The following is a 17,772-nucleotide window of genomic DNA, read 5'->3' as shown; positions in this document are numbered from 1 at the left end:
GATATAAAATACCGAGCAGTTGTAGTTGATAGTGTGGACGATCTCCGACTTCTTTAGGATCCTTGAAGTAGCTTTGCAATACTATAAGAGAAAGAGAAATAAAAGAAGTAAGCATAAAGCTTAGTAAGTTTACTAGCAAATAAATAACAATATTTAACTTAAATAATTAAACTCAATGTCTATATCTCTAGTTTACTCTTTAGTTAATCTCATACTAGTTCTCTTACTTGTTTACTTAGAATACTTGTGTGCATAACTTACTCAATCCTTGCTGCATCGTTGAACATCAATTGATAGTATAATAAGTTCTTAAGTCTTACAACTTACCTGAGCTTGCCATTTATGCTTTAAACTGAACTTTCATGAACATGATTCGTTTACAAGCCCGTTGAACTACATTGGAATAATAAGGATACTCGGGTCTCTTCTGATAATAACATGCCAAAGCCATGTCCCAGACATGGTCTTACATGGGATGTTCTCGTGATGGTGCCCATGCCATGTCCCAGACATGGTCTTATAGGGGACCTCTCATCTCGGTGCCAACGCCATGTCCCAGACATGGTCTTACATGGGACCTCTCGTCTCGGTGCCCATGCCATGTCCCAGACATGGTCTTACAGGGGACCTCTCATGATCTTAAGGATGCCAATGCCATGTCCCAGACATGGTCTTACATGGGATCTCTTTACCCAAATGTTATGACATTCGTATCCAGTACCATCCTTATATATCAACGGGACTTTTAAATTTTAATTCTCTATCACTTCATGCTTGGATCATCATCAAATAAATTCATAAAATAAATTCATAATTGCTGGAAATTAACAGCATTAATAATAAATATTGAAATATTGCATTTATTTACCGTAAACTTACCTCGGTACCAATTATAGCCAAATTCACCAACTTAGTCTTCAACTTTATTCTTCCCTTTGTCTAACCTCGAGTTTCGTACTTCTTGATCTAAAATAGTAAATTTAACTTATTTAATAATCACATTCATCAAAACAGCCCTCGACTCTAACTTTTTCAAAATTACAATTTTGCCCCTAAACTTTTACATAATTACATTTTTGCCCCAAGGCTCGAAAATTAAACTTCATCTCTTATTCTTATGTTTTATAACATTCTGAACATTTTTCCCTTCTATGGCAACATCAAATTCCCACTCTAACATGTACTTATGAACATTAGGTATTTTTACCGATTATGTCGTTTTACTCGTTTTCACTTAAAATCGCTTAGAAAAAGTTGTTTAACATAATTTCTAGCTTCATATTCTATCATAAAACATCAAAATAAACACTTTTCACCTATGGGTATTTTTCCAAATATAAACCCTAGGTTAAATTATTGCTAGAATAAGCTAAATTAAGCTACCGAGATCTCAAAAACGTAAAGAACATTAAAAACGGGGCTTGGGATCACTTACTATGGAGCTTGGAAGCTTGAAAACCCTAACTATGGCTTCCCCCCTTGCTGATTTCGTTCATATGAAGAAGATGATGATTTTTGCCATCTTTTTCCCTTTTAATTCATTTTAATTACTAGATTACCAAATTGCCCCTAACTTAAAAATTTTCTATTTCACTTATCTCATGTCCATTTTTGTCTACCAAGTTACCAATGGTATAATTACCATATAAGGACCTCCAATTTAAAGTTTCATAACAATTGGACACCTCTAACATGTAGAACTCCACTTTTGCACTTTTTACAATTTAGTCCTTTTGACTAAATTGAATGCCCAAACGTCGAAATTTTCGAACGAAATTTTCAAAAAATCATTTTGTGAAATTGTAGACCATAAAAATATAAGAAAAATAAAATTTTTCTCATCGGATTTGTGGTCCCGAAACCACTGTTCTGATAACCTCAAATTTGGGCCATTACACTTTTATTTCTGTTTAGGGTATTAATTAAGTCATTTAATTGAATCACACAAATTAGTGATTTAACCAGATTTTGACAACTTTACTTAGAGTATATTTTATCTTCAAATTTTTATTTTATAATTTGATATAAATAAATAATCAATCTAACACAAAACGTAAGTGTACCATACTAATATTTTTTATTAACATAAACACTTAACCTCACTTTAATTATATTTATTAAATTATTTCATGTGACTAAATTATTACTTACCACATAGATTATTAATAAAAACAATTAACATATTCATTAATTATATTTACTTGAATAAAGATTAAAGGTATCAAATTATTTCTATCCTATCTCCATAATTTATTTAAGAGTTAATTGCATGAGACATCCAAGTTATGATTTTAAATTAATTTTTAAATTTTAAATCATTTTAATTATGTTTTCAAATTATTGAGGTCATTATCAATTAGGTCATTTTGTTATTAAAATTGTTAATTTAATTATTATATAATATATCAAATTTCACGTGACATAATCAAAAATGAAAATTAAAAAAAAAGAATATTTTAAAGATATTAATTTTGAGATTTTTAAAATTTGTACGAAAGTTTTATCGTTCACTCTTTTTTTTTCAATTTTACTTTAAAAGTTATGCAACAAAAATTATGTCATATAATATTTGACATATATTTTAACACATAAAAATAGGAAGATGAGGCATACCATAAAGAAAACTTCCTTCCCCAATTAGATAGATCAAGAAAATAGCGGCAGTAGCTACAAAAGGAGCTGGTTATGCAATAGCTAAATTAATGGTTTTAATAATGAGATGACTTAATTGATATCACCTTGATAGATTAATGATGTAATTAGAATAATTTGAAGTTTAAAGATTAATTTAAAATGAAGTCTAAGTTTGGGGATGTTAGATGGAAATAATCCTTGATTAAAAAAAAACAATCAGCCCTATGCGTAGAACCTGTGCTCTTTCCTCTTTGTGGATAACATACAGAGAGTAAGAAAGCAGAAAACAAGCAGCAGAATAAAAATCGATGCTTCAAAGTTTTTCCTGCCTAAAACCGTTTCCAAATTCCATAACCAAGTTCATATCAGATCAGCCATGCCTCTCCTTACTAGAAACCAAGTGCACCACCATGAACGACCTCAAAAAAATCCATGCCCAACTCATCAAAACTGGTCTTTTCAATGACATTATAGCAGCTAGCCGTGTCTTGGCCTTCTCTGCATCTCCAGCAGGCGACATCAACTATGCTTGCTCCGTCTTCACTCGAATCCAAAACCCAAATCTCTTTGCTTGGAACGTCATCATTAGAGGCTTCTCTCGAAGCTCTAACCCGCAAATTGCCATCTCTCTTTTCATTGACATGTTGGTTTATTCGTCTGTGGAACCAGGAAGGTTAACTTATCCTTCTGTGTTTAAGGCATATGCTCAACTTGGTCTGGCTTCTGATGGGAGACAGCTTCACGGGAGAGTTATAAAACAGGGTCTTGACTGTGATCAATTTATACGAAACACAATGGTTTACATGTATGCGAATTGTGGGCTTTTGAGTGAAGCTTGGCGAATGTTTGATGAAGAAGAAATGGAATTAGACGTTGTCGCCTGGAATTCCATGGTTATGGGGCTTGCTAAATGTGGAGAGATTGATGAGTCCAGGAGACTGTTCGATAAAATGGCAACGAGAAACACTGTTTCATGGAATTCAATGATTAGTGGTTATGTTAGGAATGGTAAGTTTTTGGAAGCATTGGAGCTGTTTCAAGAGATGCAAGGAGAGAATGTTCGGCCTAGTGAGTTCACAATGGTCAGTTTGCTAAATGCTTGTGCTTGCTTGGGAGCAATTACACAAGGAAAATGGGTACATGATTATGTACTGAGCCAAAACTTTGAGTTGAATGTCATTCTTGTTACTGCAATTATAGACATGTATTGCAAGTGTGGGGATGTTGAAAAGGCTCTACAAGTTTTCAGAACGTATCCCGAGGGAGGATTGTCATGTTGGAACGCCATGATCTTAGGCCTAGCTACAAATGGATGTGAACAAGAAGCGATTCGATTGTTTTCTAAGCTAGAGTCTTCGAGTCTTGAACCGGATTATGTCAGTTTCATTGGTGTTCTAATGGCTTGTAATCATGGAGGGATGGTGGATAGAGCAAGGCAATACTTCTCATTGATGACTGAAAAATACAAAATCAAGCCATCCATTAAGCACTACAGTTGCATGGTTGATGTGCTAGGTAATGCTGGGTTCCTTGAAGATGCAGAACAGTTAATAACAAGTATGCCCATTAATGGAGATGCCATTATATGGGGGTCTTTGCTTTCAGCTTGTAGGAAGCATGGAAATGTTGAGATAGCAAAAAGGGCAGTTAAACATGTTATTGAACTTGATCCAGATGAAAGCTCTGGATATGTACTTATGTCTAATGTTTATGCTGCAAATAAGCAATTCGAGGAAGCCATCAAGCAAAGGCTTTTAGTAAAAGAGAAGCAATTAGAGAAAGAACCAGGGTGTAGTCTTATTGAAGTTAATGGTGAAGTTCATGAGTTTGTTTCTGGTGGAAGGCTGCACCCTCAAGCAAAGGAGATATACCCTGTTTTGAATGAGTTGAAACTCATTTTACAATACAAGGAATGAACGAGCTTCAAACTCAGGACTCGGTCATTATATTTGGTGCTTTTCCTTGTAGGATTATGCTTATATCTTGGATCAAAAAATGGCAATAGTTCCATTCCGTTAATTGGTGCTGCAGACATGTTTTAAGTCTACCATTATTTAAGTGTATAGTAACATGTGTTACATATATGTCCTACACAGGTATACTCAATGAAGCCGAATGAGGATATTTGGAGGATGTGAGAATCTCCGAAGAATTGCTGGCTATTCCGGGTTAGGTTTTTGACATGGTTCGTCCTGGTGCCCAAGAGTACATCTCAGGAGGTGTAGTTCCATTGGTGATCAAGTTCTGCGGCATCCCATACAGATCGGATTCGTCGGGCTGATGGTGTGGACCATTATGGTGACCATATTGGTTCTGCATTGCTGTTGCAACTTCATCTTCGTCCAATGGTAAACGATCGAAGGTGGCGTTCATGAAGGATGCAGCCATGACCAGAACGGGACCGGATGCAATGAGTGCACCGACTACCACTCCACCAGCAACCTGTCCCTGAGCGCCAGCCAGGTAAATGGTTAGCCCCGTGATCCCCGGTGGGGCTGGAGGGGGCAGGATCGATCCAAGCAAGGAGAGAATCTCGTATCGGCCATGCAGAGTAACAATTACACCTGATGAAGCTGGTTGTCTGAGTGTAACATTAGTCACACACCCACTCCCACTAAGCACACAAATGCCACGCTGCTTTTTCCTTGCAAAGTTAGCTAAGCTCTCGTTCACATCGCAACCTGAACTCACCGCCATTGCATGGGCTCTTATCGCATTAGCACTTTCTCGAGTGACGATAATGGGTGGTTTTGGTTTGTTTTTGGAGCCTGCTGGCCTCCCTCGAGGCCGCCTAACATTGTCACCATCAGCTGCAATGACTGGTTTCACTGCCTTTGGCATTTTGGGAGCCATTAGCATTGCATGAAATTCTTTGTCCTGTTCTTTGTCATGATCCATAAGCACTCTCAAATCTATGGCTTCTCCCATTCAGAATTTGCAGAAACTGGTCCAGCATGTCAGTTTAAGTAGTGGGTTTCAATCAATAAATTTATTAGTAAAGAATTATTGTAGGGTAGGAGATGGTTAAGTGATACCAACCTTGTATCCATGCATTTACTTTATCCAACTGCCTACCTGAAACTGACCCTTTTCAATCATGTTAATTGCCTTTCCCAACAAATACACACATAAAAATTTCTGCTTCTGCAATAAAACAAATATTAAAAGACATTGTAGATAAAACAGAAAAGACAACAAACAAAACATACCCCAACATGAGATGGAATACAATGCTGAGGCAGAAGCCATTACCAGACAACTTCTATTAGTTTGCACTTTTAATAATTTCTTATGGTTGGTTTAGTGTTAGAATTGTGATCTCCAACATCTTCAAACTGCAATTCAGAAACCTTGCAGTGGATATCTAAGGCTTTCTCTTTCTGGATTTTTATACTTTTGTATGTGTAATGATATATTCACAAAACTCTAGTGCACCATACATCATTTGTAGCGACCATAATTGGGCGGATAGCAAACACAATAGTTCGTATAGGTTGGACGACATGGCTCCAAGATACATTAGTTTTGTGCGAATCTGAGTATGAATTAATTGTTACAAATATAATAATTGTATTAAAGAAAATCTATGTTTATAATTAATGTGTTTATTTTTTAAAATAATTTAATGATTGTTTTAAAAGATATACATTGGGCTCGAAGATTTCCGGCATATTTTGAGTACTTTTTAGAGATGATTATGGATCAGGTCAGGTAAGGGTTTGAGTTGGGCCATAATAAAATTTCAGACTCGTTTGATAAGTGGATTTGGCCTCAAAAAATGAGCCTAAATTTTTATTTAAGTTTAGCCCAGATAAAAAAGCTAAAATCCGAGCTTAGCTTGACTTGTATTAAAATTTTTTAATAATATTTTTATATAAAAATATATTTAAAAAATATAATACATCAAATACACTAAAAGTGTTAAAATAAATATTTTTCAACAAATTGAAAATAAATTTAAAAAAAAAAATTTATACTTAAATGACTAGTGCAACTTAACAATCAAATGCCTCTTAATATAGTAATAAAATTAACAATAAAATAAGAGTTATATAATATTCAAACAATATTAACAAAATGATAGCAATATAATAGTGAAAAGCAGCAAAACAGTGAAAAAAAACACAATAATTTTTTTTTCAATCTCAGTTGGGCCAAGCCCAAACCAAAAAAAACTTACTCGAGGCTTGACTTGTTTTCTAAATGAGTCCTTTTTTTTTATTTTTGCTCAAACCTAATTTTTATACCTATATTTTTATTCAAACGCTCTCACTTTTCAAATGAATCTTTGAATCAGATCAAGTGGCCTGGTCATTATCAAGTCTAAGGGACTACCTTTCGTTAGTTAGAAAAAGTTGGTATAAGAAGTATGCTGCATTTTTAGAGAAGGAAATAGGTGAGTATACTAGGTGAATTTGGCACAAGCTTCGGATTTTGAAGTTCATTATTTGGTGTTTACATCTCAAAGCTTCTCTTGTTTTTTTTTTTGTAAGTCGATGTTAGTGATGAATGTGTTATTAGATTTAATTTTGTTGAAGTTATTTTTTTTACTAAAAAAATTATAATAAATTATTAATAGAAGGTTATTATTAGGCGAAATATTAATATAAAGTAAAATTTTCACAAATAAAATTAAAATATCACAATGGACAAGTGTCTTATTTATTTTCTTTTTAGATATTTTTTATTATTCTAATTCTATTATTGAAATTTTTACTTTTCACTTGCTGTGTATTTAACAATAACCTTTATATGACCCTTGAACTTAAATTTCATTAAAAATTGTATTTTAATATTGTGCCACATCATTACATAAATATTTTTAAAAATTATATATTTATTAAAAATTTATTAAAATTATAAAATGCATATTTTTTTTAAAAAAAAGTAAGTGATATTACAGTATAATTTTAGAATATCAAGTCATTTTAATTTAATAGAATTTAAATTTAAGGATTAATTTTGAAAAAATGTCAAATTTCAAAACTAATATTAAAAAAAAACCAAAGGGGAAATTTTATCAAATTTCGCGAGCAAACTATGATAAATTAGATTGAATTCAGTTTCAAATCGGGCGGGCTTCCGGGTTCCGATATGTTTTTCTCACAAAGAAATTAAAAAAAAGAAAAGAAAATCCAGGCGGCTTGCTGTCGGAGTTGACGGCTAACAAAAATTCATCCCACGCCCCCCCTTACGAAGATTTCGAAGCTGCTCCTAGAAAACAGCCACAACAAACTCCCCCAAAACAATATCCCGATTAGGTATTCATTCTGTTACGAGACCCTAATTTGACACCAGATCACATTCGGTTTCTTTTTTATGGTTCTAACGAACCCTAATTCTTCGTTTCCTTTTAATTTGTTTTAGGGTTTAGGGTAGCGACGATTGATTTAAATATTTAACGTTTCTAATTAATTCATATTACTTTTTGTTTGGGGGGTTTTTGGTAGAGAAAAAAAAAGGAGGGAAGATGGGCGTGAAGCAAGCTATTAAAAATCTGGATGCGTTTCCTCGCGCGGAGGAACATCTGCTGCAGAAGACGCAATCGGGAGCATTAGGTGAATTGTCAATTGTTAACTTATATTCAACTAAAAAATCATGTTATTTATTCATTTGAACAAGTACTAATTGTTTTTCTTTTTCCTGGTAAAATTCATTATTATAGTGTCCATCGTTGGTTTAGTGATAATGACCACGCTGTTCTTTCACGAGCTTACCTATTATCTTTCGACGTACACTGTTCATCAGGTTTGCATTTTTTTTTTTTGCAGTTTTATTTATAGCTGCTACCTATTTTATTTTGTTGAATTTGTTTGGATGGAATAATGGTATTGCCCATAGGGCGTGATCACACCAAAGACAAATTTGAAAAAGACTTGTCTGCCGCCTTGAACATGGTTCTATTGTATCTCAGCTTGAAATAGAATGATAGGCAAAATTTTGGGTGTCATAAATGATGCTTCTGTAGAACACATCTTCTTTTGCTAGTTTGTTGGATACTTTTTTGTGTAGGCTTCTAATTGAAGACAATGAATGGTTTTAATCCTTTGCTTTCTTTTTTATGTAATAATCTTCTGCAATCATATCAATATTATCTTCTCCTCTATTACTTAAACTTACTGACCTGCCAAATACTAGTCCCTCTAAAGTCTAATTACAACAATTCCAACATCTTTTGCATGCAATTATCATGTATACGATTTTAACTAATCCTTGCAAGTTGCAACTCAGCAGCCACTTTTGAACAGTTATTTGTCAGATGTCTTTAGTAGTTTGAGATTTTAAGGTTAGGTGAGATGATCTAACTGAACAGTTATTTGTCAGATGTCTGTAGACTTGAAACGTGGAGAAACACTTCCAATTCACATTAATATGACATTTCCTTCATTACCTTGCGATGGTTAGTAAATCTCTTCTAATGAAACCTTCCTCTCTTTGTCCTTTTTTTTTGGTAAATTCTGTTAATCTCATTTAGAATATTGACTGTTGGCTGTTTGTCTATTATATTATTTTTGCAGTATTAAGTGTAGACGCCATTGACATGTCAGGCAAGCATGAAGTGGATCTTGATACTAACATATGGAAAGTAAGACAACTTTTTATTGTCAGCAAGACTTTATTGTTTTAATGATCATCATGTACTAATAATGAATATGGCATTCTTCTTAGGAGGTCCTTTTTCCCTCTTTTGGAAATGAGTGTATTTAGAAATGGATGTAGGATTTCTGGTTAGATTTCCATGTTTGTTATATAGCTAACAATGTTAAACCTTCTGCAGCTTCGCCTGAACAGTCATGGTCATATCATTGGCACTGAATATTTGTCTGACCTTGTGGAAAAGGAGCATGCTGCTCACAAGCACGGTATTATCCTTTGTGTTGTACATCTACCTCATGGTTTTAGTTTATCTTTTTGGGAGATTTATCTATGTTCACAGTGCATGGATATATTTTCTGGACATTATTATATGTATGGAGGATGCAACATCCCTTGCACAATGTTGCGAGAACTTTTAGGGTGAGCTTCTAAAATAAGCTTTCCATAAGCTTCTACTACACAAAACAATTACCCAATTATACAAATTATTACAACATTACAACTTTTGCAATGTTGCGAGAACTTTTAGGGTGAGCTTCTAAAATAAGCTTTCCATAAGCTTCTACTACACAAAACAATTACCCAATTATACAAATTATTACAACTTTTGTAATGTATTGTGTAATTACGCAATCACACAAAGCATTACCCAATTACACAAATTATTACAACTTTCGTAATGTTTTGTGTAATTATACAAAACATTAACCAATTACACAAATTATTACAGCTTTTGTAATGTTTTGGTAATATTGGAGCTGATGGAAAGCTCATATTGAGGAGCTCGTTTTAGAATTTTCCCAATGTTGCTGATAGTCATACTTTGCCTTTTCTCTCTTTCCTATATTTTTGGGCTGGATGGGTAGAATAAGCATAGAGGGAGTAAAAGTACATAAAGAAGGTATGAAATGTTAAAACAACCATGCTTTACTCCTTTGATAAAAGATATGAGTCACTTTGAAAATGAAGCATAAGCATGTTTGATCAATTATTAAGCAATATTTCTGACTTGTGGCTTAAACCACATTTCCAAGTTCTAGATTTTTTATCTTTGACTTTAGTCAAAATGACCAAATTGCTCTGCAGATTTTATTTAGATAAATCTGAGTGTTTACTTCTTTCTTATAGGATACATCAAAGTGTGTATCTATTTATTTAAAAATTTACAACTTTGTTTAGGTCATTTATGGTTCATGTGAGGTATATATAGAAAATGAGAAATAGTTGTAACCTGATATTTTAAGGCTTAAATAATTAATTTCTTTTAGCAAATGTGACCAGATGATGAAAATGAACATCATGATGATGCTGACAAGAAGCTTCATGCACTTGGCTTCAATGAAGAAGCTGAAAATATGATCAAGAAGGTGAAGAAAGCATTGGACAATGGAGAAGGATGCCGGGTATTTATTCAATAGGGTTTTTATTTTTGGGGCCCCAAAAGGGTTGTAAATGAAAGAGTATAAAGTCAACTGATCTATTAACGTAACATTTGTGCAGGTTTATGGGGTATTAGATGTCCAAAGGGTGGCTGGAAACTTTCACATCTCCGTTCATGGGTTAAACATTTATGTTGCTCAAATGGTTATTAACCTTTTCTCATAGCAATCTAATTTGATGTCATATCCTAAATCATGCATGTATTCAGCTTCTTGGCTAGAGTGCATCTAGTGATAGCTCGTGTGAGGTTTCTTGTTGGTGTTTGATTGATAGTGAAATGCATGACTTTTTTTCTTTTTTCACCATTTTGGTCTTTATTGAATGTTTTGAATTATTATTATAAGAAAAACACCCTAATTTTTATCTTTTAATGGAATAAAATATATGAATATTTATTTACCATCATCCTACGGCATAATTAGTTGTATGCTGCAAAATTTTGAACAGAAAGAAAACCTTCACAATTCAAAGTTTTAAATATAATAAAATAACAATGATTATTATGACCTATTTTCTTTTTCTTCTGCTTTTAATGTGTTAATTTGTAAATAGTTTTCATCAAGATAACTAGTTGTACAAAGTTTTACTGTTTATTTTTTTTATAGACGTGAATATTATGCCACATTTGGACATATGGTGTTGAATTTAACTCGAACCTGCTCTTCTGAAACGTGTTTAGTTGATAAATTTTGTGGTCCCCTATTATGCAAGTGACCTATTTCCTTTTTCTGCCCTCTCCTAGGGTTTCGGGTTAGGTTAGTTATAGAGGTTTACGGGAATTTGGGGCTTTTGGAGTGCTGGAGGATGGCTATATTTGGGGTGGATGCATGGGTTGATTTCTTAGATCTAGGCTCTCTGTTTTTTTTTTGGGGGGGGGGGGGAAGAAAGTGATGTGGGAAATTGGATCAAGAGGTTTTAGAGGAAGCTTTGGATGAAATTTGGGAAGTTTTGGTGCTGATCGGTAGTGGCAAGCTATGGCAGCTGGTGCTAGATTTTGGAAATGTTAGTGATTTCTGGGCTTTGTTTTTGAATGAATTAAAGAAGGGAGAGTTAGAGAGAGGGAGTGAGGTAGAAAGAGGAGGAAGGGAAAAAACGGGTGAAAAGAAATTGTCCTTTTATGTCTTCTAAAATTACTATTAATAATATATTTTTAATACATATACACCAGAGATAGATCATCCCCTTTTTAAATAACAAGCACATGCAGCTGACCAAACTTGCCGTGGATACTTGGTACATATTTAGCCGAAGATTTGAAACTTTGCTTACAGTGAAGAAATTGAAATTCTAAATTTAGTTTGCAAGAATGTGCTAGATTTATTTACAATATTTTCTTCTTTGCTCACAGATCTTTGGAGGAGCAACGCATGTCAATGTAAGTCATATGATTCATGATTTATCATTCGGGCCAAAATATCCAGGACTCCACAACCCGCTTGATGGTACAGTGCGGATTTTGCATGAAACAAGTGGAACATTCAAGTATTACATAAAGGTTTCTATTTCAAGCTTTCTCTTTATTTACCAAAGATTGTGGCAAATGCCACTCAACCTTTCCAATGAACCCACACTGATGATCCATGTTTTCTGCATTGAATTGATTGTGTAATTGTCTTTTGGTTGATGAACTTGATGATCTAGTAAGTAGTACAATCATGCATGGTCGCTATTTTGTTTATAAATAGAGCTAAAGCCTCCCTCTGCATCCTCTTTCTCTCTTTTAGTGCTTGAGCCCAAATTATATTGGTTATCTAGCACATAACTATCTGAACTTTGTATCATCTCTTATTTTACCGGTGTATGATTGGTTGGGAAGAGGCACAATATAAAGCTTTTTGGTTGGTTCAAAAAGGTTATCTGCAATGCAGTAAGGTGACCTTGTTAATTGTGATTATTTTCATCCTTCACTTAAAAGGAAACCCTAGATTTTTTTCATGCCTATCTGCAAAGCAGTAAGGGCACCTTGTTAATTGTGATTATTCTCGTCCTTCACTTAAAAGGAGACCCTAGATTTTTTTCATACCTATCCTTTTTCTTCTTTTGCAACATCCTATAAGCATTAACAGGTCTTGCTCTCTAGGTACATTTCTTCTGCTCTACCTTTATGCTCCAAACTCTAGATCCTTGTAAAAGTATAGTTTTATGGTATATTCCATAAAATTGTAACAAGCTCTTTCATTTTGCACATTACATTCTTTGGTACCATTTCGGTTTCCCTCTATCTTTCTTTGCGTCTATAACTTCAGAAATGAGTTGCTTTATTTGGACATCTCTGTTCATCCAAGTGATGTCTTCACTACATTGCAGATTGTCCCTACCGAGTACAGATATATCTGGAAAGAAGTTTTGCCTACAAATCAGTTTTCTGTCTCTGAATACTTTTCCCCTATGAAGGAGTATGATAGGAGTTGGCCAGGTTAGTTGGATGTGTGGCTTTGTAAACATCACTACTTCTTTTGCACCTTTGGTTAGTGGTTGCTAATTACTTTACCGTTCTGTTCAGCTGTTTACTTTTTGTATGATTTGTCACCAATCACTGTGACAATAAAAGAAGAGCGCCGAAGCTTTCTCCATTTTATCACTCGACTTTGTGCTGTCTTGGGAGGGACATTCGCTTTAACAGGTTTGCAACCTATGGTCATGATTAAATTATCCAAAAAAAAAAATACTTACAAGTGCTTCAAAGTTCAACTAGGCCAAAAAGCAGAATCTTAGGTGGTCAAAATTAATTATGTGGCGTTTGGGTGTAATTTGGTACTTTACACAAGTTCAATATGGGTTTGGGTGTGATTTGAACCTCTGAGCATATACTTTCGTATGCTAAACCGACACTTTATGTGATGCAAAAACAGGAATGCTAGATCGTTGGATGTATAGGCTTATTGAAGAAGTGACTAAAGCAAGCGGTACGCGTGCATATCGGTAGAAGAGTTTGGGTTCAGTTCAGAGTGCAAGAGCAACAGCAACTCACATCTAATGTGTCTCGATGTCTCAAAAAAATCAATTATAATGCAGAGTGATTATAGACAGAAGAATATATATATATATATATATACCCCGCTGGTACTCTATGGTTGTTGCTGTGGCTTTCCTTAATTATTCAATGCTGTGTTGGGTCGGATATAATGGGAATTAAGATTTCTTTTAAGTTGTATCATTTTTGTAATCCTAAAATCAAAAGGAACAAGAAAGAGAGAAAAAAAGGGGTTTGGGACTGGCTATTATGCACACCTCTTATGTTTGATTTTTATGACCAAAATTTATCATTGTCTCACTTATCACGCTGAGCTTATTTGAGAGGGCAGCTTAATCTCATCATTAAGAAATTTAATTGGTGTTCTTAAAAATTAAACTATAATGTTTTGTTCAGTAAATTAAAAAATTAAGTGCTAAAAGTTATATGCTTATTTTTTAGTATTGAATTTATATCAGATCTTTTTAAGAATTTAATTCTTTTACTTTTTCAAATTTTAAGTTTAATTGATAATATTGTTAAAAGTTTTTTATTAAATTTACTTGTGCGACATCTTTTAATAGTCATTTAATAAAAACGAATGACAGTGCAATGAATACGAATTTAGGAAAAGGATTTTAACAATATTAACAATCGGATTCGCATTTATCAAATATAAATAACAGAGAGGTTACATTCCTTAAAATAAAAGTAGGATGGTTAAATTTCAAATATACAAGACTACATAGACTTGAAAACACATTTTCACCTTCATGTTATAGAATTGTTTGGTGTCTTTATAGAAAATAATTATATTGTTTGATAAAAATAAAAGGTTTTTTAAATTTATTTATTTTATAATTTTAGTCTTATAAATATAATATTAGCTTTGAATAAAAATTAAATATCATAATTTGTTTTTCTAACAAAAAAAAATCATTTATTTCAAATATTAATGAAAACACATTTTTAACATCGAGTAATAACTAGCTACCCACTTATTTACCATGTTACCACTTTTTCTTTTTCAAAAAAAAAATGTATCAATTAAAATTTTAACATGAAACATATTTTTAAAAGTTATTTTGAATGAAATGAAAAATTTAGATAATTTATGGAATATACCCTAAATAAATGAGATAATGACAATTTCTTAATTTTGCTTATGAAATAAAAAAAATTTAATTATCAAGTAATTATAATTTGTTAGTATTTCTTTTATGTTGTAATCGAATTTTATATAAAATTTCGAGATTTTACTAAGACAGTTTTATGCGTTTATGTATTTTATTTTACTTGTTATGTCACGTTTTTTATTATTTTCTTTTACTGCATCTCATATAACTGTTAACCCAAAAATGACCAAATTAAGTTCTCAATTCTTTGTATTTTATTTCCTAAATACCCTTTTAAAGTTAGTCTCTTATTTTTGACATAATGCTTAAAACTATTTATAGTTCCTCCCTAATCTATACTTCAACATACTCGAACCCACATTTTCTTGCATTGACAATAATACCCATGCGAGTTAAGACTCAACCAACAATTAAATACAAAAATTTAATTTAAAGATAAGCTTAGAGATAAGCTTAGCTTTTTCAATTCTCCCAAACAGAAATTAATAAATCTATATATTCAAAATCATAAATTTTAAAATTAAAATTAAAACCCAAATTTTATTTTTATAGATTTCTATTTTCAACTCTAAAAGTTAAATTTTAAAAAAAAAATTGTTATTATGCATGCAATTCTTTAATTATGTTTGTGGAGTTTAACAAAAAAAACATAAATAATTAATTTATAATAAGAATATATGTGTAAGAAAACACTATAACTATTATCACTCAGTCTTGGTTATTATTTTATAATTTTAATATTTTGTTATGCTCAAATATTATTTATTTACTAAAAAAATTATAAAAATGGTTAATATAAAAAAGGGAAGGAAGGTTCTTGTTGTGGGTTGGATTGAACTACCAAGTTGTATATTTTAACGCATTGGCTGAATATATTTTATGTGATAATTTTAAATAAAATCATATACTAATTAATCACATGGAGCCCCATATGCCCAACACCCTGAATCCCAATACCCTTTAACTTCCCACTGGTTTCCTTCTTGGAAACATCACTACCATTCCCATTCCTCTTCAACAAAACAAGGCTTCATTTGTCTTCTAACCACATTTTTAATATTATAAAACCTTTTGTAAATAATTAATAATAATTTAGAATTTTAAGTACCAATAAAAACAATCATTAGATCAGCCCGTATAAATAACGAGTTAGTAAAAGTAAAGAGGAACGGATACAAATTTTTTGCGTGCAAAACTCAGAGGAAAAAATCACGGGCAAAAGAGGTATCGACTTTTCACTAAATGAGTAGACAAACGATAATACAATATGAAGAAAATAAATTTAAATGTATTAGATGTACATTACCCAAAACACCGAATAGATAGCTCAAGATCCCACAGAGCAAACCGTTAAACAAAACTCTAAATCTCATGGGACACTCACAAAAGAGGTATAAAATACTCTCCATAATTACCAAAACTCATATGCAACTTCTGATTGGCGTATCAAAACAGGGGTACAAGCTCCCTTTAAATAGGCTAGGATTAGAGTTTTAATTATACTAAAATATCCTTAAAATAATCAGAGTCTAATCGGAAGAAGAAATCCTGCTTGAAGTCTAAAACATACTTGTTTTGGCCCTTCTTCGATTGCTCGTCAATTATCGCCTACGGTATCTGCAACGTGTTTGATAAGTGTCAGGGACACCCCGCGCTAAAAATATATAATTTTTTTTACATAAAATTAATTTAAATGATTTATTATTATTATTTTAAAACAATTTATCTTTTTCACTCGTAAAAGTGAGTGATGAATTCTAGACTCCTAGTCTTAATTGTACACTTCTCTAACTCTGGTAATCAAATTAAGTGACGTGGTCAAATAATAATCAATACATAATTTATTCGTCTTACTTTTTTTCAATCACGATTTATTCATAATTAAGGGACGTGATTGACATTTTATATTAATCCTTAAAGTTGAAATCTTAACTGTCACAGTTTTTTTTTTCTTAACTTTGTAATATATGTAAAAGAAATAACAAAAATTATCCACGAATATTAAGATTTTAATTTTAAATTTTAAATTTTAAATTTTAAATTTTAAATTTCATCAAATTATTTTATAGACCCTATTCATCATATCTGGTCCATTTTTAATTATTTAATGATATTTTAAAAATTTATTTTCAAACTATTGACACATAATTTTTATAATTTTTACCATGAACCTCTAACTCCAAACTTTAAACATTGAAGTTGAACCTTAAATCAGAGTTTAGAGTTCAGAGTTTAGGTAAAAAATTTACCAAAATTATATGTCAGTGACATAAAAAAATTACTAAAATATCACTAAATAATTAAAAAAAACTATAAAGAATAGGATGAAAAAAAATCCATAAAATAATTTTACCTCTTTTCAAAATTTACTACGAGTGAGTTCCACGTTTTAATCGGATATGTTATTTTGCATGAATGACTGATAGTTGAGTGAATTGCAAATGTCTTTTTCTTTTTACCCTTTAAAAACAACTTCTTAAATTTCACAATCTTAGCAAGTGGACATTTATCTGGATATAATTAAAAAAACAAAAATAAACGTGAGAAACATACAAATTCTTAATATGCATGTGAATTACAAATAAAAGATTTCACTAATCATATATCAAAAATGTTTTTTATTTATTTATATTATCATCATATATTTTAACTCAAACAAAATTTTTTAAAAAAAATCATATTTTATATTTATTTTTTTAATTAAAAGATTTAACCTTACTCGCAAGCTATGAAACTCTACTATTATAATCATGCTTGAATTAAATATTTTTGATACACCAAAAGAGCTAAATTAGGGTTAGAAGTGGAAAAAAATATTTGGTTAAATGAACCCTTTTTTTTTAAGATTTAGGAAAATTTATCAATTTTGAAAAGAGGGTGAGTTGGATATGTTTTTTTGTACAGTTGGTAAAAAAGTGTACCAACTAAACGTATTTTCCTCTTCTTTAATTGAGAAGAGAGAAAGAAAAATACGTTCAACGGAGTGTACTTTTTGCTCAATTAGAAGGAAAA

General features: G+C 32.0%; 3 protein-coding genes across 3 annotated transcripts; 2 read left to right on the top strand and 1 right to left on the bottom strand.

Annotated features, from left to right (window-relative positions):
- Nucleotides 1-2,863: 2,863 nt before the first annotated feature.
- Nucleotides 2,864-4,653, top strand: LOC107911720 (pentatricopeptide repeat-containing protein At2g42920, chloroplastic). Its single transcript, XM_016839622.2, has one exon. It carries the CDS (start codon nt 2,943-2,945, stop codon nt 4,548-4,550), a length of 1,608 nt encoding a protein of 535 aa, XP_016695111.2. The 5' UTR covers nt 2,864-2,942; the 3' UTR covers nt 4,551-4,653.
- LOC107911722 (AT-hook motif nuclear-localized protein 16) lies at nt 4,618-6,084 on the bottom strand. The gene has a single exon (XM_016839623.2). The coding sequence runs from the start codon at nt 5,560-5,562 to the stop codon at nt 4,804-4,806; it is 759 nt and encodes a 252-aa protein (XP_016695112.2). The 5' UTR covers nt 5,563-6,084; the 3' UTR covers nt 4,618-4,803.
- Nucleotides 6,085-7,618: 1,534 nt separating this feature from the next.
- LOC107911719 (endoplasmic reticulum-Golgi intermediate compartment protein 3) lies at nt 7,619-13,949 on the top strand. Its single transcript, XM_016839621.2, has 12 exons — nt 7,619-7,895; nt 8,085-8,192; nt 8,300-8,382; nt 8,959-9,034; nt 9,153-9,220; nt 9,413-9,497; nt 10,513-10,634; nt 10,732-10,815; nt 12,020-12,166; nt 12,979-13,087; nt 13,175-13,294; nt 13,524-13,949. Exons 2-12 carry the CDS (start codon nt 8,105-8,107, stop codon nt 13,595-13,597), a joined length of 1,056 nt encoding a protein of 351 aa, XP_016695110.1. The 5' UTR covers nt 7,619-7,895; nt 8,085-8,104; the 3' UTR covers nt 13,598-13,949.
- Nucleotides 13,950-17,772: the final 3,823 nt, after the last annotated feature.

Source organism: Gossypium hirsutum, chromosome D11 (assembly GCF_007990345.1).
Source record: "Gossypium hirsutum isolate 1008001.06 chromosome D11, Gossypium_hirsutum_v2.1, whole genome shotgun sequence".
Taxonomy (NCBI): Eukaryota; Viridiplantae; Streptophyta; class Magnoliopsida; order Malvales; family Malvaceae; genus Gossypium; species Gossypium hirsutum.
This window is presented reverse-complemented; position numbering and strand designations above follow the sequence as displayed.

Bases quoted from the DNA above. Each gene is read 5' to 3' on its own strand.
- LOC107911720 (XM_016839622.2), top strand. From the start codon at position 2,943: ATGCTTCAAAGTTTTTCCTGCCTAAAACCGTTTCCAAATTCCATAACC.
- LOC107911722 (XM_016839623.2), bottom strand. From the start codon at position 5,562: ATGGGAGAAGCCATAGATTTGAGAGTGCTTATGGATCATGACAAAGAA.
- LOC107911719 (XM_016839621.2), top strand. From the start codon at position 8,105: ATGGGCGTGAAGCAAGCTATTAAAAATCTGGATGCGTTTCCTCGCGCG. The intron at 9,221-9,412 runs GTAAGACAACTT...AACCTTCTGCAG, and splicing joins TTGATACTAACATATGGAAA to CTTCGCCTGAACAGTCATGG. The intron at 10,635-10,731 runs GTATTTATTCAA...ACATTTGTGCAG, and splicing joins ACAATGGAGAAGGATGCCGG to GTTTATGGGGTATTAGATGT.